The sequence below is a fragment of the Oncorhynchus masou genome, chromosome 24 (genome assembly GCF_036934945.1).
Source record: "Oncorhynchus masou masou isolate Uvic2021 chromosome 24, UVic_Omas_1.1, whole genome shotgun sequence".
Taxonomy (NCBI): domain Eukaryota; kingdom Metazoa; phylum Chordata; class Actinopteri; order Salmoniformes; family Salmonidae; genus Oncorhynchus; species Oncorhynchus masou.
The window spans coordinates 80,357,160-80,380,292 of record NC_088235.1 but is presented as its reverse complement, the minus strand read 5'-3'; the positions used below and the strand labels follow the sequence as shown (position 1 = coordinate 80,380,292).

Here is a 23,133-nt window from a genome sequence, read left to right as displayed (position 1 = left end):
TGTAAAGTGAAAGCTATGGAACATTTGATTTGATTGTTAATATTGCATGACTGCCAGTTGCCACGTCACTTTGTCAAGTCTTCCAGCAGGTGGTGCCTCTGCCAAGAGTTCAGACCTCTTTCTGCATCATTATAGTGTTTCCACAGCATTCTAACTCTCTGTCTCTGAAGTACCGTACAACCTCTCTACCGGTCTGTGCTGTTACGTAAGGTATTATCTAATGATAGTACTTTAAGACATGGATTTATATAACAGAATGTCCTGTTCCATACCCAAAAGCCCATTACAGAGAAAAGTGACATATTTCATATTTTTAGAGCTGTTTTTAGCAGCATGACATAGTTTTAAATAACTTTTACGACTCCTTAGACTTCTAGATTTGAATCAATAGGCCTAAAGTCAGACAAACGTTTGAATATTTCAAGATTTACTTTCACTGAGATAAAGACATCTGGTTAATATGAAGGAATGTGCTTTATGCTGCTATTCAAAACATTGAATGTGATTGAAATCCCACAATGTGTATTGGACTCCCACTGACTGAGCGAGGAGTTGAACGCAGACTGACTATGATTGTGCAAAGACCATTCAAAGCCATTTAAGCCCAAGATTACACCCAGAAATCTACTCTTACTCAGTCTGCTAAGTGCTTTACTTTCATTCAAGTATTATTCAGACCAAACACACACTCAAGGTTATTTTTCATGATCTCTATTTAGGCTCCATTCACATTGTCATTCAGTCCTTCACATCCAGCCAATTGAACACCCACTTGCTTTTGACTCACACTCACAGTTGCTTTTGACTCACACTCAATGTTGCTTTTGACTCACACTCGCAGTTGCTTTTAACTCACAGTTATTTGTGTCAACATTTTAAGATGTCTATATATTTTTTTTATAAAATAATATTTGCACAGACCGTATTGTACCCATTGGATGTATGCTTTAAACAGACAACATGTGAACGTTTGCTTGTAGGAGCAATGACCGGTTACATCAACCCCATATCCGTAAGGGTAATCCCAAAGCCACAGAGCCTGAGAGTAGTGATATATTGTTTTTTTTTCATTCTGTTGTAACAATGTACAAGCGCAACTTGCAGGCTAAGAACAGGGTTTTGCCCTTTGGACCCATTCCCCATCAGATAGAGGAGCAATAATGATAACGTAATCCTGCCACAATATAAAGACCATCATGGTTATTGGCAGTCATCCTGTTGCAAACTGAACTGAAGACACAGCTAGCAGGACAGAGACAGACGAAAGGAAAGAATAACAGATATTTGAAATGATACAGTGAGCTAGGAGATTAGGTAGAGAGAAAAAAGGGTCAGGTTTTTTGGACATAATAGAACAGTTAGAAGTTGACAATTGTGAAGTTCACAACTCATAATTTCATGTATAACTGTCTATGAGAAACATGAATAAATGGTGGATAGCTTCACTGCTGTGTGTGCTTTATGAGCATAGTCAGGGCCTTGAGAAGTACTCACACCCCTTGACTTTTTCCACATTTTGTTGTGTTACAAAGTGGGATAAAAAATGTATTTAATTGTAATATTTCTGCGCCATTCCGTTTATTTTTTTATCCTGAAAAACTCCACAATTTTTTATGATTACAAGCATACCCACAACATATGAAAACAGGAAGAGTGGTACTCAGTAATGTGTTGTATTGGATTTGCCCCAAACATAACACTTTGTATTCAGGACAAAAAGTTCATTGCTTTGCCACATTTTTTGCAGTATTTGTCACGGTTCATGAATCCACTGCCTCCCTCTCTCTTTCTCTTTCTCTCTCTCTCTCTCTCTCTCTCCCTCCCGTGTTTGTGTGGGCGTGGTTCCCAATCTCGGCCTGATTGTCTGCGCCAGCTGGAACCACTTATCTTCCCTTTATATGTTCTGTAACCAGTGTTTCTTGTTGTCAGATCGTTGTTTCTTCCCTGAGGTTGTGTCGTGTGTCCGTGCGCTTCTCTTGTGTGGATTATCTGCTGTGCTCCTTCCTACTCATCCGGACACACTCCCCTGGTTTTCTCAGCACGCTATCATCGGAAGATGCGCCCGAGTCCCTGGGTCGGAGTCCGTCTGAGTACAGTCTGTCTGTCCTGTTGCTGCTGTGAACTATATTCATTAAACCATCGTTGCTTGCATCTTGCATCCGCCTCTGTATTGTTACAGAACGATCTGACCAGACCATGGATGCAGCGAGTTCAACGAGTCTGACCGAATTCATTTCCCGCAGTATCACGAGAATGGATCAACAAGAGGAGAACATCTCCAGCACAGGTCGGGCAGTACAAGCCCTTGCGACGCAGGTATCCCAGCTGACCCAACAATTGTAACATCTGAGGGGTTCCGCTGCGCCACCTACACCGGCAGTTCAACCCGCCCCGCCAGAGCCGGATTCCCAGCTAGAGCCACGGCTACCGACACCAGAGGGTTATTCAGGTGATCCTGACTATTGCAGAGCTTTTCTTACGAGATGTTCCATGCATTTCTCATTGCAGCCACGGACCTTCAACCGTGAACAGTCTAAGGTAGCATTTGTACTCACACTGCTATCAGGCAAAGCGGCTCTTTGGGGAACGGCGGTGTGGGCGAACCAGGACCCATGCTGCACCTCTTTCCAGACACTCTCCGAGGAGATGAGAAGGGTCTTCAATCGGGCCGTGGCGGGTAGGGAGACGGCCAGACTACTCGCTGACCTTCGCCAAGGAGACCGTTCAGTATCGGAATACCCCATCCAATTCCGCACTCTGGCCGCAGAGTGTCAGTGGAACGAGGAGGCGCAGTGGGACATGTTCCTGCATGGACTGGAGGACCGGATCCAGAAGGAGATTTATGTTCTGGACCTTCCCAGGAGTTTAAATGGACTAGTGGAACTAGCCTTGAGGGTTGACGCTCGTCTGAGTCGTATTGGCCACCGAGCATGCCCTAACAGACCGTATAATGACACGGAGGGCTGGCATGCCAGCAGCGGGAACACGGCCAGTTCAGCCTCCGCTCACAAACCCATGCAGCTGGGAAGAGCTCGCCTCTCCCGGGAAGAGAGGGAGAGGCGGAGATCCCAAGGACTCTGTCTCTACTGTGGTAGAGCGGGCCACTTTATCCACTCCTGCCCGGTAAAAGATCAGGCCCGGTAGTAAACATGAGGCTACTATCGGGTGGTGTCACCACAGAGAAGACCTCATCATCTACTCTCCTCCCGGTAAGACTAAGATGGGCCACCCACACGCACGACACCCAAGCCTTACTGGACTCAGGAGCAGAGGGTAATTTCATGGACTTCAAGCTCGCTCACAAACTCCAGATCCCTATCACCTCACTCACGCACAAGATATCCGTCAACGCTCTCAATGGTCAAGAACTCCCCAACATTTCTCACACCACTGAACCTATCACACTCATCACTTCTGGCAATCACACTGAGACACTATCATTCCTACTCATGGACTCACCCCTTGCACCATTAGTTCTCGGCCACCCTTGGCTCACCCAACACAACCCCAGAGTTGACTGGGGTCATAACTCTATATCCATGTGGAGTAACAAGTGTCTTGAGTCCTGTTTAGTGTCTGCTTGTTCGTCTGTGTCTGATTCTGTGTTTCTAGAGGAGGCAGTGGATTTGTCTAACGTGCCCGTTGAATACCTTGACCTGAAGGAGGTGTTCAGTAAGTCCCGTGCTGCTTCTCTTCCTCCGCATCGTCCCTATGACTGTGCAATTGAATTATTGCCAGGTGAGTCTCCGCCTAAAGGCAAGTTATATTCACTCTCTGTTCCTGAGAGGGAGGCTATGGAGAGATACATCTCTGGTTCTCTGGCATCTGGATTCATTCGTCCTTCCTCTTCTCCAGCGGGGCGGGGTTCTTCTTTGTGGGGAAGAAGGACGGATCTCTGCGTCCTTGCATTGATTACCGTGGGTTGAATAACATCACAGTGAAGAATACCTATCCCTTACCGTTGATGTCCTCAGCCTTTGAAAGGTTACAGGGAGCATCCGTGTTCACTAAGTTGGATTTACGTAATGCATATCATTTGGTTCGCATAAGGGAGGGGGACGAATGGAAGACCGCGTTTAACACCCCCAGAGGGCACTTCGAATATTTGGTCATGCCTTTTGGGCTATCCAACTCCCCAGCGGTTTTCCAGGCACTCGTCAATGACGTGCTGAGAGATATGATTGATCAGTTCATATATGTTTACCTGGATGACATACTGATTTTTTCTTCTTCTCTCCAGGAACACGTTCAGCACGTCAGACGAGTGCTTCAGAGGTTGTTGGAGAATGGACTTTTTGTCAAGGCGGAGAAATGCATTTTTCATGCACAATCCGTTCCATTCCTAGGTTACATCGTCTCGACTGAAGGTATTCGCATGGATCCTGACAAGGTTAAGGCTGTGGTGGATTGGCCAAGCCCAGATTCCCGTAAGGCCCTACAGAGGTTTCTGGGATTCACCAATTTCTACCGGCGTTTCGTTCGCAACTTTAGCCAGATAGTCGCTCCTCTTACCGCCTTAACCTCCCCAGAGTGACGTTCAGGTGGTCCGATACAGCCGAGGCTGCATTCGCCAAACTCAAGAGCCGCTTTGTTTCGGCTCCCATCCTCATAGCTCCCGATCCCTCACGTCAGTTCGTGGTGGAGGTGGACGCTTCAGAGGTGGGGGTAGGTGCGGTACTTTCCCAACGTTCCTCTTCTGACGACAAGATGCACCCTTGCGCGTTCCTTTCCCATCGGTTATCACCTGCGGAACGCAACTACGACATTGGCAACAGAGAGTTGTTGGCAGTGAAGTTAGCACTGGAGGAGTGGCGCCATTGGTTAGAGGGTTCGGGGGTACCTTTTATAGTTTGGACCGATCACAAGAATTTGGAATATATCAGAACCGCCAAGCGACTCAACTCCAGGCAGGCGCGGTGGGCACTCTTTTTCGGACGTTTTGACTTCTCTCTCTCGTATCGCCCGGGTTCCAAGAATGTCAAACCCGATTCCCTTTCTCGCATTTTTGACCATTCCGAACGCCCATCCACTCCCGAGTGCATCCTACCCGGGACCCTAGTGGTCTCCACACTCACATGGGAGGTTGAATCGAGGGTCAAAACGGCCTTAGAAGGGGTAACGCCTCCGCCCGGTTGCCCGCCTAATCGGTTGTTTGTGCCGGAGGGGTGTCGGTCCGATGTTATTCGGTGGGGGCACTGCTCCAACGTAGCGTGTCATCCAGGAGTCAGCCGCACTAGCTTTTGGTGAAGCAACGCTTTTGGTGGCCACTGATGGCTCGTGACATTCACAGTTTTGTCTTGGCTTGCTCGGTTTGTGCCACTGGGAAGACTTCTAATCGACCCCCAGATGGGTTACTCCAACCGCTGTCGGTCCCTTCGAGACCCTGGTCCCACATCGCGCTAGATTTTGTTACCGGCCTCCCGCCCTCCCAGGGCAAGACGGTTGTTTTGACCGTGGTGGACCGGTTCTCGAAGGCGGCTCATTTTATTCCCTTGTCTAAATTACCATCTGCCAAGGAGACAGCGGTAACTGTCGTGGATCACGTCTTTCGCTTACATGGCCTGCCGATGGACGTAGTTTCTGACCGGGAGCCCCAATTTGTGTCCAAGTTTTGGCAAGAGTTTTGTAGGTTACTGGGAGCGAGTGTCAGCCTGTCTTCAGGGTTTCATCCCAGAGCAATGGTCAAACGGAGAGGGCCAACCAAGATTTGGAGAGAGTGTTGCGATGTTTGGTTTCTAAGAATCCCTCTTCCTGGAGTCAACAACTCTCTATGGTTGAGTACGCTCACAATTCGTTGCCAGTGGCAGCCACGGGTCTCTCTCCGTTTGAGTGTAGTTTAGGTTACCAGCCACCTATCTTTCCCAGTACGGAGTCCGAGGTCACTGTTCCCTCCGCTCACGCTTTCATCCAGAGGTGCCGTCACGCATGGAGCAGAGCCCGTGAGACTCTTCTCCGGGTGGGGGCGCGCACCAAGGCTAAGGCCAATCGCCACCGGTCGAAGCCTCCGGTATACGTCGTTGGCCAAAGAGTGTGGCTTTCTACTAAGAACATTCCACTCCGATCCGTTTCGAACAAGCTTGCCCCCAAATTTATCGGCCCGTTCAAAGTCACCAGGATCATTAGTCCGGTGGCGGTCCGGCTCAAGCTTCCTCCGGCGTATAGGAGAATTCATCCTACCTTTCATGTGTCTAAAATAAAACCTGTGTTTCAGGCACGCATTAACCCGCCGGTCCCGGTTCCCCCGCCGCCACGACTGGTTGATGGGGAGACCACCTTTTCTGTCAATCGTATTTTGGACTCTAGAAGGAGGGGACGCGGATTCCAGTACCTGGTGGACTGGGAGGGTTACGGCCCGGAGGAGAGAAGTTGGGTGCCTGCTAGGGACATTCTGGATCACTCCCTTATCGATGATTTCAATCGACAGGTAAATTCGCCTGGGAACGCCAAGAGGCGTTCCTAGGGGTGGGGGGGTATTGTCACGGTTCATGAATCCACTGCCTCCCTCGCTCTTTCTCTCTCTCTCTCTCCCTCCCGTGTTTGTGTGGGCGTGGTTCCCAATCTCGGCCTGATTGTCTGCGCCAGCTGGAACCTTCTATAACCAGTGTTTCTTGTTGTCAGATCGTTGTTTCTTCCCTGAGGTTGTGTTGTGTGTCCGTGCTCTTCTCTTGTGTGGATTATCTGCTGTGCTCCTTCCTACTCATCCAGACACACTCCCCTGGTTTTCTCAGCACGCTATCATCGGAAGATGCGCCCGAGTCCCTGGGTCGGATTCCGTCTGAGTACAGTCTGTCTGTTCTGTTGCTGCTGTGAACTATATTCATTAAACCATCGTTGCTTGCATCTTGCATCCGCCTCTGTATTGTTACAGTATTACTTTGCCTTGCTGCAAACAGGATGCATGTTTTGGAATATTTTTTATTCTATACAGGCTTCCTTCTTTTCACTCTGTCAATTAGGTTCGTATTGTGGAGTAACTACAATGTTGTTTATTCATCTTCAGTTTTCTCCTATCACAGCCATTAAACACTATAACATTTTTAATGTCGCCATTGGCCTCATGGTGAAATCTTTGAGCAGTTTCCTTCCTCTCCCGCAACTAAGTTAGGAAGGACACCTGTATTTTTGGAGTGACTGTGTGTATTGATACACTATCCAAAGTGTAATTAATAACTTCACCTGAAAGGGACATTTGTACCCATCTACCAATAGGTGTGGCATGTGTCATAATTGCAGCTAAAATGGGAACAAGTTTGAACATACTTTAGAAAAGAGCAAACATAAACATGTTCCCATGTTCTGTTTTGTTTAATTTATACCTGTGCTGCAATTCTAGGCATTAGTCATAAGCATAACAGAATCACAGTAATAACAACAGGTGGTGTCTTCTAAATATTGTCAATGCTGTATTAGAGGTGAAGTCAGGTGCAGGAGAGCAGAGTATAATGAACAGGCGCACTTTTATTAAAGTTCCAAAAAACGAGAGCACTACATAAATCAAATGCGCTCAAAAAACTGAACATAAAAGTAAAGTGCGTAAACTAACACCACATAACATGAAACAATTACACACAAAACATGATGGGAAAAAGAGGGTTGAATACAAGTAGATTGATTGGGGAAATGAAAACCAGGTGTGTATGGAAACAAGACAAGACAAATGGATATATGAACAATGGAGCGGTGATGGCTAGAAAGCCGGTGACGTCGATCGCCGAACGCTGTACCGAACAAGGAGAGGAGCCGACTTCGGCGGAAGTCGTGACAAATATATCTGGAAACAAATGCAGAAACTTCCAGGAGATCTACATCAAAATATTTTATGAATTGTGAGAGGATATAAGGGCATGCTTTTTTTCTGTTCAGACTTGAAAGTATTGTTTGATTTAAATTTATAAAGTAAAGATTTAATTATAAAAGCATTCTTTCATTTTTATGGGGATTGTTTGAAATGGATAAACGGCATCATAGTGTGTTGCTTACTTTTATGAATTAACAAACAACACAGAAACCGTGTCAAAGGTTAACCCTCATTCCTCCTGTCAATCTGCTATCAAACACAACAAGAGGAAAGGAAAGTATAAACTTTTCATCCATCCACGTTCTTTCCTTTCTAGACAGTCAAACTTGCCTCAGTTGTCAGTCTTTCCCTGCCAATCAAATCTCCTCTTTACATGCTGGCCAATGGGGTGACAGACCTGGGATTGATGACTGGATGTGCTTTGTTGGAGTTTAAACCTTGGACCTCAGAACACGAGCAGTGAGATACAGTAGAGACACACGGTCATCTGGAACAGAGCTCCTTCACAACAAAGGAAACTGACCATTTTACTGGATTTATCTTGTTTTGGGGAGTTCCTCCCTGTTCCACCCTAGTTCTGAAATGATGGACCACTACTCAGACCAGGTAACACGGACTATGTGTTCGTTTCTGTGTTTTACTATGTCCTGGATAAGTAGGTTAGCAGTTTATGTTATTAGGGCAGCCAAGGTTATATGTGCCATCTAACAAAGTTCTTAAGACGCAGTAGATCTACCTGCCAGTGAGTGGGTGAGTGTATACGTGTGGGTGTTTTGTGTGGTCTACATAGACTGACAATCTTTTAAAGTACAAACTAGATCAATTGAATTGATTTTAACTCAAGTCTACTGTGTTGAATGGCATGGTAAAACTGATTAAAAAGTCAGATAAGAGTGACATGAGATATTGGTAATAAAAAGCATTACTAGTCCTCAGTATGATTGCTTTTACAGCCTTCCTGTAAGTATCTTGGTATGTTATCTCTCATTTGTAAACATAGAGTAACATGATGTCATTGAGTGGCCTGTTCTGTTCCAGGGTTGCGACGGGATTGAGCTGCTTGATTTGCTGTTTGATCAGAACGATGGCATCCTCCGTCACGAGGAGATAGGACACCATGGGAACCATGCCTGGCCTATTCACAAGCCAAACGTGAGTGGAGTGAAAGCATTCGCTCTTTGATGTTACCCTGCCGTGATTTGACGTTTTCACCTTGGCTGTGTCTACCACGTGTCTACCACGTGTCTACCACGATCCCCATATCTAGCCTGCTTCTCTCAACCACTCTCTCCAGTGCGGCTGTACAGTAATTAGAACATTTGGTGTGTTATTTGGCAGATGCTGCGTCCAACAAAGCTCCAGGGCGAGGACTTCTTGAACACCCTCCTGAGTGTCAGTGACTCGGTTTCGGGGTCACCCCTATGGTCTCCCTCTCCCAGTGACAGTGGAATCAGTGAGGACCCCCACTCTGATCAGATGGACAGCCCCAAGCGCCCTGAGAGTCCTCCCACAGAGCCCCATTTCCTCCCCCCTCAGCCACACACCAGGGCTGCCCTGGACACCGACTTCTCCATTAATATCAGTAGGACATATATGGCACACATTAGTACAGAAAGTATACAAATATATAGAGCATTTCATGTTATTCATTACATAAGTGACACAGAGACAATTTGCTACGTTATGTTAGATGTGTGATTAATATTGCTTATGCCAACATTATAAGCTCCTCCTTTGAAAGCAACACAGTTTTCGTTTGTATCTTTAGGCTAATCCTGCCTTTGTCTCAGTATCAACACAAACACAGACAAATGATGGCCCTTACGTCTGGCCACATCCTGTCTCTCTGTATGGTTACAGATGGCTGGGACTCAGGCTTCTACCCAGGAAGGACTGGTGGGACAAAGTGTTCCTCTGATGTACACAAAACCCAGCTGACCTCTAGCTTTCCCCTCACTGTCAAGGAGCTACTGCTCTCTGGTACATCTGAGCCGGTGAGTGATGATAAAGGGTATGTGTGTGTGTGCGTGTCTGTGTGCATGTGCGCTAGCATGCGAGTAAGTGTGTGTGTGAGTGCTTGGATGAGTGCGTCTGTAATGGCTTGTTCGTATGTTGGCGAGTGTGTTGGGGTGGAGAGGAATAGGTAAGATGGATAAAGTCATTCTAAAACGTTCCGAGGAGAACATGAAAAAACAGATCCACTTAAAAGAGACAGCAGGGCATGAGTTCAGCACGGTAATGTAACTGGTGTGAGGAAAGCAGGAGATGAGAGGAATGGGCTATGCTGCCTGCCTCTCTGCACTCCTTCCACTCACTCTGTAAAACACATTGCTACTCAGGCCACTGGTTGTGATGCTTTACATATGATGTACTGTATTAACATTCCCGTCTCACTTCCAGCCCCCACAGCAGTCCCAGCAGTCCTTCCAAGAGTTGATTCTCAATGAGGACGAGAAAAAGCTGCTGGCCAAGGAGGGGGTGACTCTGCCTAGCCAACTACCCCTCACCAAGGTCAAACTTTTTGCAGTCTTTTGCAGCTTCACAGAACAACTTAAGGTTCTTGAGGATTTAAAATGCGTGTAAACATGCTAAATATTTTGTTCCTTTGTCGTTTTCCATTAGTATGAGGAGAGGATTCTGAAGAAAATTCGCAGAAAGATCCGGAACAAGCAGTCGGCCCAAGAGAGCAGGAAGAAGAAAAAGGAATATATTGATGGTCTGGAGAGCAGGTACTGACAATAGGCACTAAATAAATGGAAAAGATATTGACTCACAGGCCTAAAGTCAAAGTAGAAGTGTCCAACTCTGACTACAACTGACAAAAATGCATAAAGCACTCCTACAAACTAACAAGATATTTGGAACATGTCTCAGCTGTGCTCCTGTGCAGGCCGTGCAGAAGAAGCATCAGCCCGTGCATTGAAGCACGAGATTGAACGTCACTCAACTTTCTAGTTTTCCCTGTTAGTTAACACTATCAATGTTTCCCTTTACTGTGGGAATTGTGATTGAATCAATGCAATATTAGCCGCTTCCAATGCAACGTCCTGAACAAAACGAACTATGCAAGACTTAGTATGTGTCAGGACCCGGTTACGAACCTGGGTCTCCGGAGTGAGAAACAGTCACTTAACCAACTGAGCCACGAATAGTCAGCAGAACCCAGAAGATGAGGCAGACACAGCAGTACTTAAGACGGTGTATTTAATAAAGTAAAAAGGAGAAGTCCTTAAATACAAAAATGGCAAATCCAAAAGGTGGTAGGAATAGCACAAAAAAGCCTCAAGAGACACTCAAAAAACAAAAACAGAATTCCACAAGAGCATCCACCGGAATCGACAGGAAAACACAGAACACTAGGGCTGGGTGCTAACATACAAACACAGAGCACAGAACTGAGGGAAACTAAGGGTTTAAATACAATCAGGGTAAACGAGGTACAGGTGCAAATAATAATGGGGAACAAGGGAAAAAACATAAGGTCAAAAAGCACAATGGGGGCATCTAGTGACCAAAACCCGGAACAACCCTGGCCAAATCCTGACAGAATCCCCCCCTAGGAACGGCTCCTGACGTTCCTACCAGCTCTCTCAGGGTGGAGGGCCCTGAACTGACGAATGAGGTCAGGATCCAGGATGTCTTTGGCAGGAACCCAGGAGCGCTCCTCGGGACCGTAGCCTTCCCAGTCCACCAGATACTGCCAGGACCGCTGCACCCGGCGGGAATCCAGTATCCGATGGACGGTATAAGCCGGCTGGCCTCCAATGACACGAGGCGGAGGGGGAGGTCCGTCTGCCGGGACAAGGGGAGAAAAAACAACAGGTTTTAACAATGAAATGTGAAATGTGGGATTAATCTTAAGGGATCTGGGTAAGTGTAGGCGATAAGAAACTGGGTTAACTCTCCTGGCAACCTTGAAGGGACCGATGTATTTTTGGGACAGCTTGCGAGACTCCACCCGTAGAGGTAAGTTTCTTGTGGAGAGCCAGACTCTCTGGCCGGGGCGCAGGGTAGGCCCGGGACGGCGACGTCTGTTGGCTTGTTGTTGGTACCTCTGTGAGGAACGCATAAGATTAAGACGGGTCTTCCTCCACATAAGCCGACAGCGTCTGACGAACTTCAATGCTGAAGGCACTCTGACTTCTGCCTCCTGGTCCGGGAACAATGGAGGAGCATAGCCAAACTGACACTCGTGCGGGAACATACCAGTGGAGGAGGAGCGCAAGGTGTTGTGCGCGTATTCGGCCCAAACAATAAAGGATGACCATGTGGACGGGTTGTCACGAGTCATACATCGGAGGGTGGTTTCCAGCTCTTGATTCATCCTCTCTGTTTGGCCGTTGGACTCCGGATGGTACCCTGAAGATAGACTGGCAGAAGCCCCCATGAGTTGGCAGAAGGCCTTCCAAAACCTTGAGGCGAACTGGGGACCTCTGTCAGAAACCATATCTTGAGGAATGCCGGAGACTCGGAACACATGATTAATTACCAACTCAGCCGTTTCCTTGGCAGAAGGTAACTTAGTCAGAGGGACGAACCTGGCCGCCTTTGAAAACCTGTCGATTATGACTAGGATAGTAGTATTGCCATGCGATGGAGGAAGTCCAGTAATAAAGTCCAATGAGATATGGGACCAGGGTCTGTGGGGAACAGGTAAAGGGTGAAGGAGTCCTTGAGGGCGGAGGTGAGAAGATTTGCCCTGGCAGCACACGGGACAGGCATTGACGAAAGTGGCAACGTCTTCTCTTATGGTAGGCCACCAGAACTTACGCTGGATGAACTCCAAGGTGCGACCTACGCCCGGATGACAGGTGAGGCGAGAGGAGTGCCCCCACAGAAGGACCTGAGTCCTCACTGCCTTGGGGACAAACAACCGATTGGCAGGACCTCCTTTCGGGTCCGGTTCGCTAGCTTGAGCACGTCTCACGGTATCCTCAACTTGCCACGAGATCGGAGCCACAATCTTAGCAGCAGGAAGGACAGGCATGTCCGTGTCATCTCGAATGGCAGGAGCGTAGACTCGGGACAGGGCATCCGGTTTGAGATTCTTCGACCCGGGCCGATAGGTGAGGATAAACTGGAATCGATTGAAGAAAAGAGACCATCTAGCTTGTCTAGAGTTCAACCGCTTCGCCTGCTGGATATACTCCAGATTTTTGTGGTCCGTAAGCACTTGAAACGGGTGAGAAGCCCCCTCGAGCCAGTGTCTCCATTCCTTCAATGCCATCTTAACCGCTAGGAGTTCACGATCCCCCACATCGTAGTTCCTCTCAGTCGGGGTAAGCCGGTGTGAGAAGAAAGCGCACGGATGAAGCTTCTTGTCTTCACCCCTCTGAGACAGGACAGCTCCAACACCAACCTCTGATGCATCTACCTCCACCACAAATGGTTCATCCGTAGTCGGTAGTATCAGGATGGGAGCAGAGAGAACGCGCTGCTTGAGTCCTTGGAAGGCCGTCTCAGCTTCTTTTCCCCACAAAAACCTTGCATTGCCACCCTTGGTTAAAGCTGAGAGAGGGGCTGCCACCAAGCTGAAGTTCTTGATGAACTTGCGGTAAAAGTTTGTGAAGCCCAGGAAACGCTGAACTTCCTTAACAGATTTGGGGTGGGCCAATTCGCTACCGCCCCTACCTTCCTGGGGTCCATTTGGACTCGACCGGGTTCCACTACAAATCCCAGGAATTGTACTCGGGATGAATGGAATTCACATTTTTCCGGCTTAACGTACAGATGGCTGTCCAGGAGGCGTTTGAGTACTTGTCTGACATGCTTAGTGTGTTCTTGAAGGGAGCTCGAAAAGATGAGGATGTCATCCAAGTAAACGAACACAAATATGTTAAGCATATCCCTAAGCACATCGTTTATGAGCGCTTGGAACACCGCTGGGGCGTTGGTCAGGCCGAAGGGCATCACCAAGTATTCATAGTGACCAGTAGGCGTGTTGAAAGCGGTCTTCCACTCGTCACCAGGTCTGATCCGCACAAGATGGTATGCGTTCCGCAGGTCAAGCTTAGTGAAAACAACTGCTTCCTGGAGCAGCTCGAAGGCTGTGGCCATAAGGGGTAGCGGGTAACGGTTACGAACGGTTATGGCATTGAGTCCCCGGTAGTCGATGCAAGGACGTAATCCACCGTCTTTCTTGGCCACAAAGAAAAACCCTGCTCCCGCCGGGGAGGTGGATGGATGCATGAGGCCTGCTTCCAGAGCGTCCTTGATGTAGGTATCCGTAGCAGCTCGTTCGGGTGGAGATAGGGAAAAGATCCGACCCCTGGGGGGCAAGTGCCCGGAAACAGGTCGATGGGGCAATCGTAAGGTCTATGGGGTGGTAGCATGGTGGCCCTCTGTTTGCTAAACACCAGTTTGAGGTCATGGTAACACTCGGGAACTCGGGTCAGGTCGATGGATTCTAAAGACTCGGGAGTAGAACTCGGGGAATTCTGGAAAATACAAGTAGCTTGGCACGTAGGACCCCACTGCTTGATAGTGCCCACAGACCAGTCGATGTGAGGGTTATGGCTGTGAAGCCAGGGGTATCCAAGGACAAGAGGGAACTCGGAACAGGAGATCAAATGAAAGTTCATCAATTCCTGGTGTTGTGAAACTGAAAGTCGCAAGGAGGTAGTGACATGAGTGACAAGTCCAGATCCCAAAGGGCTTCCATCCAATGTAGTGACCCTCATGGGTTCACTTAGAGGTTCAGAGGGAACGCCATTCTCCTTCGCCCAGACACCATCCATGAAGTTACCTGCGGCTCCAGAGTCTACCAAGGCTTGAAGGTGAAGCTTGTGGTTGTCCCAGGAGAGGGTGACTGGAATGAGCAGACGGGAGTTGGACGGATGGGAGGAGGTTATGTTTCCCGTTACAGTTCCCCCGGTCTGTACGGGACAGAGCGTTTCCCTGGAGCCCGGGACACGTGGAACGGAAATGGCCCGGTTTGCCGCAATATAGACAGCGTCGCTCCCTCATCCGGCGGTCTCTCTCAGCCTGGGAGATGCGTCCAATCTGCATGGGTTCCGATGGAGCCAGCGAGGATAAAGTTGGGGACTCGGAGCTGGGACTGATAGGGGCTAGAGGTCTACGGTTGAGTTCTCTCTCTCTCAGACGCTGGTCAATGCGTGAGGCCAACTTGATCAGGGACTCGAGATTGTCCGGTGGTTCCCGAGTGGCCAGTTCATCTTGGATAGTGTCGGAAAGGCCTTTCAGAAAGCACACCGTGAGCGCCTCGTTGTTCCAGCCACTTGCTGCTGCCACCGTGCGGAACTGGATGGCATAGTCCGTCACGCTGCGCCAACCTTGGTGGAGAGTCAGGAGCTGTTTGGCTGAGTCAGAACCACTGCTTGGGCCTTGAAACACTCGTTTGAATTCCTCAGCAAAGGCAGAGTAGCTGGCACAGCAGGAACTATGGGCATCCCACACAGCAGTAGCCCAGGCCAGGGCTTTTTCCGACAGCAGGGTGATGATATAAGCGATCTTAGACCGGTCGGTGGGAAACGACGAGGGTTGTAGCTCAAAGGAGAGAGAACATTGGGTGAGAAACCCTTTACAAGCACTTGGATCACCTGAGAACCGTTGGGGAGGTGGAAGACGAGGTTCAGCCAGGGGATTAACTGCCATGGGTACGTGAATCTGAGGTACTGGGACGGGAACTGTTGCCGGGGTAAGACGATCAGATATTTGCTTAATGGAAGTCAGCATCTCCGACAGAAGATGAGAATGTCTAGCCATTAAGGCCTCTTGCTGAACCAGGGCGGCTTCGTGACGTTGGACAGTCTCCTGGTGGTGGGACAGCATGGCAAAAGGTCCTGGGAACTGGCTGCCTCTGGGTTCATTTTTGGCTCTGTGTTTCTGTCAGGACCCGGTAACGAACCTGGGTCTCCGGAGTGAGAAACAGTCACTTAACCAACTGAGCCACGAATAGTCAGCAGAACCCAGAAGATGAGGCAGACACAGCAGTACTTAAGACGGTGTATTTAATAAAGTAAAAAGGAGAAGTCCTTAAATACAAAAATGGCAAATCCAAAAGGTGGTAGGAATAGCACAAAAAAGCCTCAAGAGACACTCAAAAAACAAAAACAGAATTCCACAAGAGCATCCACCGGAATCGACAGGAAAACACAGAACACTAGGGCTGGGTGCTAACATACAAACACAGAGCACAGAACTGAGGGAAACTAAGGGTTTAAATACAATCAGGGTAAAACGAGGTACAGGTGCAAATAATAATGGGGAACAAGGGAAAAAACATAAGGTCAAAAAGCACAATGGGGGCATCTAGTGACCAAAACCCGGAACAACCCTGGCCAAATCCTGACAGTATGCAAAACTGAATATGCAAGAGATTTTGTTGTTGGCAGAACGAATCAGAGTAGGATTCTACCCAGAACTGTGCGGCATAACCAATCAGAGCTGCAGTAGGCCTATATGCAAATAGACCGTTGCCATATATGGATCTGTGCCATTCACTTTGAACTGGACTGTGTTTACACCATGAGCGGTTGTGGTTAGATAAGCTTGTTTTGAGATCAAAGCGAGAGCTGCATGTACCCACCTTTGCACATGTGTTCATATCCTTTGCTCGGCAGTGAGTTATTAGCCCAGTTATGGATAATTTGTAGTTAGCAATGGGGGAGTGATAGTTTCCTACAAGAGCACAAAACATGTACATTTCTAGATGTCTATGAAACGCAAGTCATGAAAATGGCTTTTTTTGTCTTAAAGGGTCAGTGTTATATTTTGAGATAGGCTTGAGTAAGCTAAGTAGCCAATAAGCAGAGAGTAGCATAATGTGTTTAATTCTCTGTAATAATAGTATGGAACTAATAATGCATTTTATTTTGTTAAGTGGTTTCTTGCATCAAACAACACAACAACATTTTTAATCACTTCCTTATCTAAAGGACAAGTGGATAAACAGGTTAATGTCAAGCTCTGCATGATTTTTTTCAAACGTCTCATGAACACCACACATTAGCTGCTACTGTAGGCTGAACGATAGAACAGCTATTTCTATTTAAAAAAAGTTAGAGTGACATTCCATTGTTTAAGGCCAGTCACTCTGTTAGGCCTACGTTATGATCAAATAGCCACAGTAGCCTACTTGGCCACTGTTAAAACTGTAACTTAAGTGGGTACAGCCTCATTGTTCACAGTAAACGCATGTTGGAATTTTCACAACTTTCAAGTTTGCCCTCAGCAGACATGAAACTTGCCCAGTGCTGGTCTCATGGTGCTGAGCACAAAACATTTAAGAAACAGTGTGTGAGTTTTGTGGTGCAAAGAAACGGCATAGGGCCCATTGTGTGTCATTGAGTGTCACAGTATGATTTGATTATACCAAAGTGTTTCTCGCATACTGGTGAGTCATACTGTAGCAGGATGGTGTTTTTCTTGGACTGATCGAGCAGCAACAGCTTGTCAGTCTCATCTGGGAAATTCCCTTGTTGTTCCTCTTCCAGGATGACTGCCTGCAACACACACAACCAGGAGCTGCAGAGGAAGGTGTTCCAGTTGGAGAAATGCAACACGTGAGGAACCTCCACACTAATCTGCTTTCCCTGCTCTGTTTCTGCCTCCGTACACCCGGTGGCAACGTTTTCTAATTGAGCCTCTGTGTCTCCCAGGTCTCTGATGGAGCAGCTGCGTAGGATGCAGACTCTGGTAATGAATGGCTCCAAAAAGGCTGCCCAGGCTGGGACCTGTGTTCTGGTAAGCAGAAGTGTCACTTTTAGAAACAGTTCACTAGATCAGCTCATACACCATATGGGATTAGAGACAGACAGGTGGAAAGATGCAACCACCTCACTCTTTCCCATTTAACCAGGGGATACAGTTACTGTTAGAAGTTATACCATTAGAATTATCAACAGTGAGAATGAATGGTGCTATTCAAGGATCAAGTGAGACCTGGACAAATATACCTGACTCTGAAAAGAACAATCTCGTTAAAGCCCCACACATACAAACCAATATATATACTGTATATATTTAGATTTTGTCCTTTGCTTTCAGACCCACTGGGAAGGGGTGGTACTGGTGGGTTGGGAGGATGTGGGCGTTGGGTTGGGGGCTATCTTTGTACGCATTTATTTGATTGTTTTGTACCTGTAACCCCCCCCCCCTCTGAAAAAATGACAAAATGAAATAAAAAGGTGTATGCCAGACATATAGAGTGAAATATACACAGAGAGATACACTCAAGAGAGACACACCATTGATTCGCCTGTCTATGATATAATTGGACAGATCAACTAAAACCACATCAGTGCCAACAGAAATTAGACTTTGTAAATCCAAATATGAATATTAATGAGTTTGTGTCTCTTCTAATGCCTTGTACTTTAAAACTTCTTATGGCTTGGGGGCAGTATTTCGACGTTTGGATGAGAAGTGTGCCCAAAGTAAACTGCCTGTTACTCAGGCCCAGAAGCTAGGATATGCATATAATTGGTAGATTTGGATAGAAAACACTTTATAGTGTTTTAGAAAACAACACAGTTTCCAAAACTGTTGAAATAATGTCTGTGAGTATAACAGAACTGATATGGCATGCGAAAACGTGAGGGAAATCCATCCAGGAAGTGGGATGTTTTTGATGTGGGTATTTTCAATTGAATGCCTATAGAGTATCTAATGGGTTAGGACTCGGATTGTAGTTCCTATGGCTTCCACTAGATGTTAACAGTCTTTAGACATTGTTTCAGGCTTGTTTTCTGAAAAATAAAGAAGAATGAGACCTTTCTGTCAGTGAACTGTAAAATCATGCAGTGCTGGTTTACACGCATGACCGACTGCACGCCCTTCGTTGTTTTTCCTGTCTATTGAATACGTTATTGTCCAGTTGAAATACTATTGATTATTTAGACAATTGACAACCTGAAGATTAATTATAAACATCGTTTGACATGTTTCCATGAACTTTACCGGTACTATTAGGATGTATATGTCTGCATGATTTGACCGCCTTTGAGCCAGTCGATTACTGAACAAAACGCGCCAACAAAACTGGGTTTTGAGATATAAAGAGGGACTTTATCGAACAAAACAAACATTTATTGTCTAGCTGGGACTCTTGTGACTGCAACTACATGAAGATCTTCAAATGTAAGTGATTAATTTTATCGCTATTTCTAACTTTGTAATTCCTTTACTTGGTTGTAAAATGTTTGTATGCTTTTGTAAGCAGGGCGCTGTCATCAGATAATCGCATGGTATGCTTTCGCCGTAAAGCCTTTTGAAATCTGGAGCTCTACTGGGGATTGGAAGCTCTCCTAAACCGCAAAACTTTGTTGGTTGTGGCAAAGTACAAATGATCACTTTTTCACTTTTCCTTTTACCCCAGGTGCTGCTCCTGTCCTTCTCCCTCATCCTCTTCCCAAACCTGAAACCTTTCTCTGAGCCCAAGGTCAGCCAAGGAGGGGACTTCAGCCCAGTGAGAGGTGAGTCAGCCTCCTGTACTGCCCGGCCAAACCTCGCCCCGCCACCCCGTACCTCCTGCCTCACATCACAGCTGGAGAGCTGATTAGACTAGAGCTCCTCTCATAGTGCCAGACGCTGCTACGGCGCTGCTGCTATAACAACTCACCTGCAGAGCACGACGGTCCACCAGAACCCCATATTTCAAATCAAGAGCTGAGCCGGCAACCCTAATCCCTATTCTCATCAGCTTGTCTGACTAACAGTCTCCTTTCAACAGTTGTACACTCTTAGAAAAAAAAGGTGCTGGCCTCCCGAGTGGCGCAGCGGTCTAAGGCATTGCATTGCAGTATTTGATTGTGTTCAATCTCAGGCTGTGTCACAGCCGGCCGTGACCAGGAGACCCATGAGGTGGCACACAATTGGCCCAGCAATGTCCGGTTTAGGGGAAGGTTTGGCCGGCCGGGATTTCCTTATCCCATCGTACTCTAGCGACTCCTTGTGGCGGGCCAGGTGCCTGCAAGCTGACTCCGGTCGCCAGCTGTACGGTGTTTCCTCTGACACATTGTTGCGGCTGGCTTCCGGGTTAAGCAAGCAGTGTGTCAAGAAGCAGTGCTTGGCAGGGTCATGTTTCGGAGGACACACGGCTCGAGACCTTCGCCTCTTCCCGAGTCCGTACAGGAGTTGCAGCGATGGGACAAGACTGTAACTACCAATTGGATATCACAAAATTGGGTAGAAAAAAGGTAAAAAAGAAAAGAAAAAAACAAGGGTGCGATCTAGAACCTTAAAGGGTTCTTCGGCTGTCCCCATAGGATAATCCTTTGAAGAACCCTTTTTGGTTGCAGAAAGAACCCTTTTTCTACAGAGGGAACCCAAAATGGTTCTGCCTGCAACCAAAAAGGGTTCTCCTAAGGGGACAGCAGAAGTTTTTTCTAAGAGTATAGGAATTGTTGGATACAATATGAAAGGGATCTCAAAGATATCTCATGGTCTCATAATGTTTTAAGATAGTGAATGACTTAAATGTAATTATTCATCTTAACTGATGGTCTGTCAGCTCTGTGAGTGGAATCTATTTTTACAGTAGATGTCTTTGGTTAACTGTACAACCAAAAGCCAGGGTACACGTTTTTTAAAAGGTGGCTTACAGTCTAACAACTTAAAGTTGGACTGGGGATGTAGTATGTGTGACATTAGTTCACCATTTAATGACTGGAATCAATATGTGTTGAGCTGCTTACTCACCTGTAACCTGTGTCCCCTCCTCCCCCTGCAGTACAGTCACGATCCCTGCACAACCTCCAGTCTTCCAGAGTGCTGCATGTTATTGACCAGCCGTATCATACTGCAGACGACGAGCCCAAGTCTCCGCACCACCATTTCCCAGGAGACCAGGGGGTAAATGAGATGACCTCTCTGCTGGGTAAGCTGGGCACCGGTGACGGCAGCCAGGGGCTGTCCAATCTCGACCCCATGTCTCCCAACAATAGCCTGGATGAGCAAGACCATTTCCACGGGGACCCCATTACCGGCCACATAGCTACAGTGACCTTGAATCCACACCGCAGAGCCACACTACGCCCACATGCTGATGACATGTGATTGGATAGAGTTTTCCCAGCAGGATTCTTCTGCTCTGCTCCCATCTCCACACAATTCACATGATGAAATATAGAGTAGCACACACCTAAGCCTCTTTTTTACACTGTTAGGGTAATAAGAAATAAATCATTCCTGCTTTTGCCTCTTATATTTTATGTATATGCTTTTTTCTTGTTTGTTATACTGTTTTGTATTGTTTTCAAGATGAATTGATGCATCTCTTGCCCCTCCATGACTGTTTTAACATTGACAGTGTAGATTTGTGTATTTTGAGAAAGGTAATAATTATTGTTTTTCATAACTGTGATGGTGTGTACAATTTTGAGCTTTACAAACCATTTTGAGATTCATTTTGCATGTACACTACGAAGCAATAACTTTATTGACAATCTTGCTACAAATTAATAAAACTGTCTCAAACTTTAGAATGTTTAAGTGCTGTCTGCATGTCTGAGTAGTTTCATTAGATTCAGTAGCTCGTGCCTTTAGCGTCTCAAAGTCTAAGCTGTTGGGGGAGGGGAACTAAGCTAACATATGGAATTGTTTCAGATGGTCATACCATGGATCATTTAGCTATTTGATTTTGAATTTTAGGACCCCTTTAGGTATCAAAACCTGTTATTTTGAATGATTTCATCCAATATGGAATTTGGCCTTTACTACTATAGCCCATAGAATTGCATTCAATGACACATTCATAAATGGCAAAAAAGACAGTCAAAAAATAAATCATAAGGGTTTGTAGTGTTGGTTCTATTTCTAGGAGATATAAGAAAGCTCAGGATATATATATATATATATATATATATTTAGTTTTTACACATATTTAACACCTTCTTTTTAAAATTATTTTATAAAACTACCTCCATACCTCCATCCGTTTGTATGTGTTATCTTCAGACGAGTCCCATGACACTTGTGGTGGTCATAGAGCAAAATTGAGAACAGTTGTGTTCGTGAGAGTGGTCATAATAGTTTGTTGGCCAAACCATCCGGACACTACAGACGTTTTCGTGAGAAGGACGATTTCCTGGATGTCTCATGGTCTGACAAACACAGCAGATACAGTGGATGGAGAAGAAGCCCATGCAAAAAAAAGAAGATATCTCCAGCTTAAACTGACAGATTCTGATGGAGATTTGTATTATTCTGTTACTTAGATTGATGCATGGGTGCGTCAATAAACTCTCAAGGATTTAATATTTCAAAAGTGGTTCAAGAGAAAAAGTACAAGATTTCCCAAGATGGTGCCTGAAAAGCTGACACAATCTAAATATCTCAGTGGCATATTTACAGTGGGTTTGATGTCTGAAACGACAGGATTTAGACAGAAAGAATGAGACAAAGTTAACTAGGTCAAAGGTATTGCAGAGTTACGATAACCTTCCACTGGCAAAATACACAAATCAATGCTCTTGCTCAATGCTCTATCAAACCATGACATCCCCACAGCAAGTTTGTTTACTTGTCTGTGAGTGTGACACTCCTAGTCCACCCCCGCCTCATTGGCTTGTCAATAGAACATCCAAACCCCAATAGTACCCCATCAGCTAGTGAGTGAATAAAAGTGTTCTCGCTCCAGTGCTTCTTGGTCCCCAATTTGATCTAACATTTCATATCAAATTCTGACAGTCTGGCTAGCCTGCCAATTTCTGACACACTCAACATCACAGGGTTTGGGGATAGGCTGTGGAGAGGTGGAGGTGCTGTTCTGTTTCAAGTGAATTGTGTCTAGCTGACAAATAGCTGGTGAATCAGCATAAATACCAACCTTCATAACAATGGTGCTCATTTAACCGAGGTTGACATAAATGACAGGTGTCTGGAGACTCTGGACGTTGTCTGTGTGCATGAGTGTGCGTGCATATATGTGGTTATTTGGAAGGGAGTGTTATGAGGTACTGTAGGAGTTTGTGTGTGTTATGAGGTAAGAGTTTGTGTGTGTGTGTGTGTGTGTGTGTGTGTGTGTGTGTGTGTGTGTGTGTGCATCTGCTTGTCTGTCTGTACGACTCTCTTTCTGTGTGGGAGGGGGTGTTATGAGGTTGGTTTATCCACAGTGGTCTTTCATCCCAACCCAGTGGGGAAGGTGGCTTTTTTGTGTCGATCCTTATCTGCCATTGTGCCTCTGGCCTCTCAGTCTTTAATCATGGGGAGAGCGGCTCAGCGACCAGCATCTTTGATCAGCTTCTCTGTGCCCCACTTTGATTGTCTCCCACTGGCCCTGAGTTCTCCACCCATGGGTTGAATCCCACGAAGTCAGACCCTGAGAGAAGGACACGGAAAGATGAAGGACGCAGTCAAAGAGTTGTCCTTGTTTT

The 23,133-nt window shown here is 46.5% G+C and overlaps 1 protein-coding gene across 1 annotated transcript; it reads left to right on the top strand.

Annotated features, from left to right (window-relative positions):
- The first annotated feature begins 8,228 nt into the window (after positions 1–8,228).
- On the top strand, positions 8,229–21,243 carry LOC135512770 (cyclic AMP-responsive element-binding protein 3-like protein 3-B). Its single transcript, XM_064935130.1, has 10 exons — positions 8,229–8,404; positions 8,837–8,950; positions 9,137–9,380; positions 9,659–9,792; positions 10,199–10,309; positions 10,421–10,527; positions 17,254–17,322; positions 17,419–17,503; positions 19,137–19,233; positions 20,490–21,243. Exons 1-10 carry the CDS (start codon positions 8,381–8,383, stop codon positions 20,813–20,815), a joined length of 1,311 nt encoding a protein of 436 aa, XP_064791202.1. The 5' UTR covers positions 8,229–8,380; the 3' UTR covers positions 20,816–21,243.
- The last annotated feature ends 1,890 nt before the right edge of the window (positions 21,244–23,133 follow it).

Bases quoted from the DNA above. Each gene is read 5' to 3' on its own strand.
- LOC135512770 (XM_064935130.1), top strand. From the start codon at position 8,381: ATGATGGACCACTACTCAGACCAG. The intron at 17,323-17,418 runs GTGAGGAACCTC...TGTGTCTCCCAG, and splicing joins CAGTTGGAGAAATGCAACAC to GTCTCTGATGGAGCAGCTGC. The intron at 17,504-19,136 runs GTAAGCAGAAGT...CTTTTACCCCAG, and splicing joins AGGCTGGGACCTGTGTTCTG to GTGCTGCTCCTGTCCTTCTC.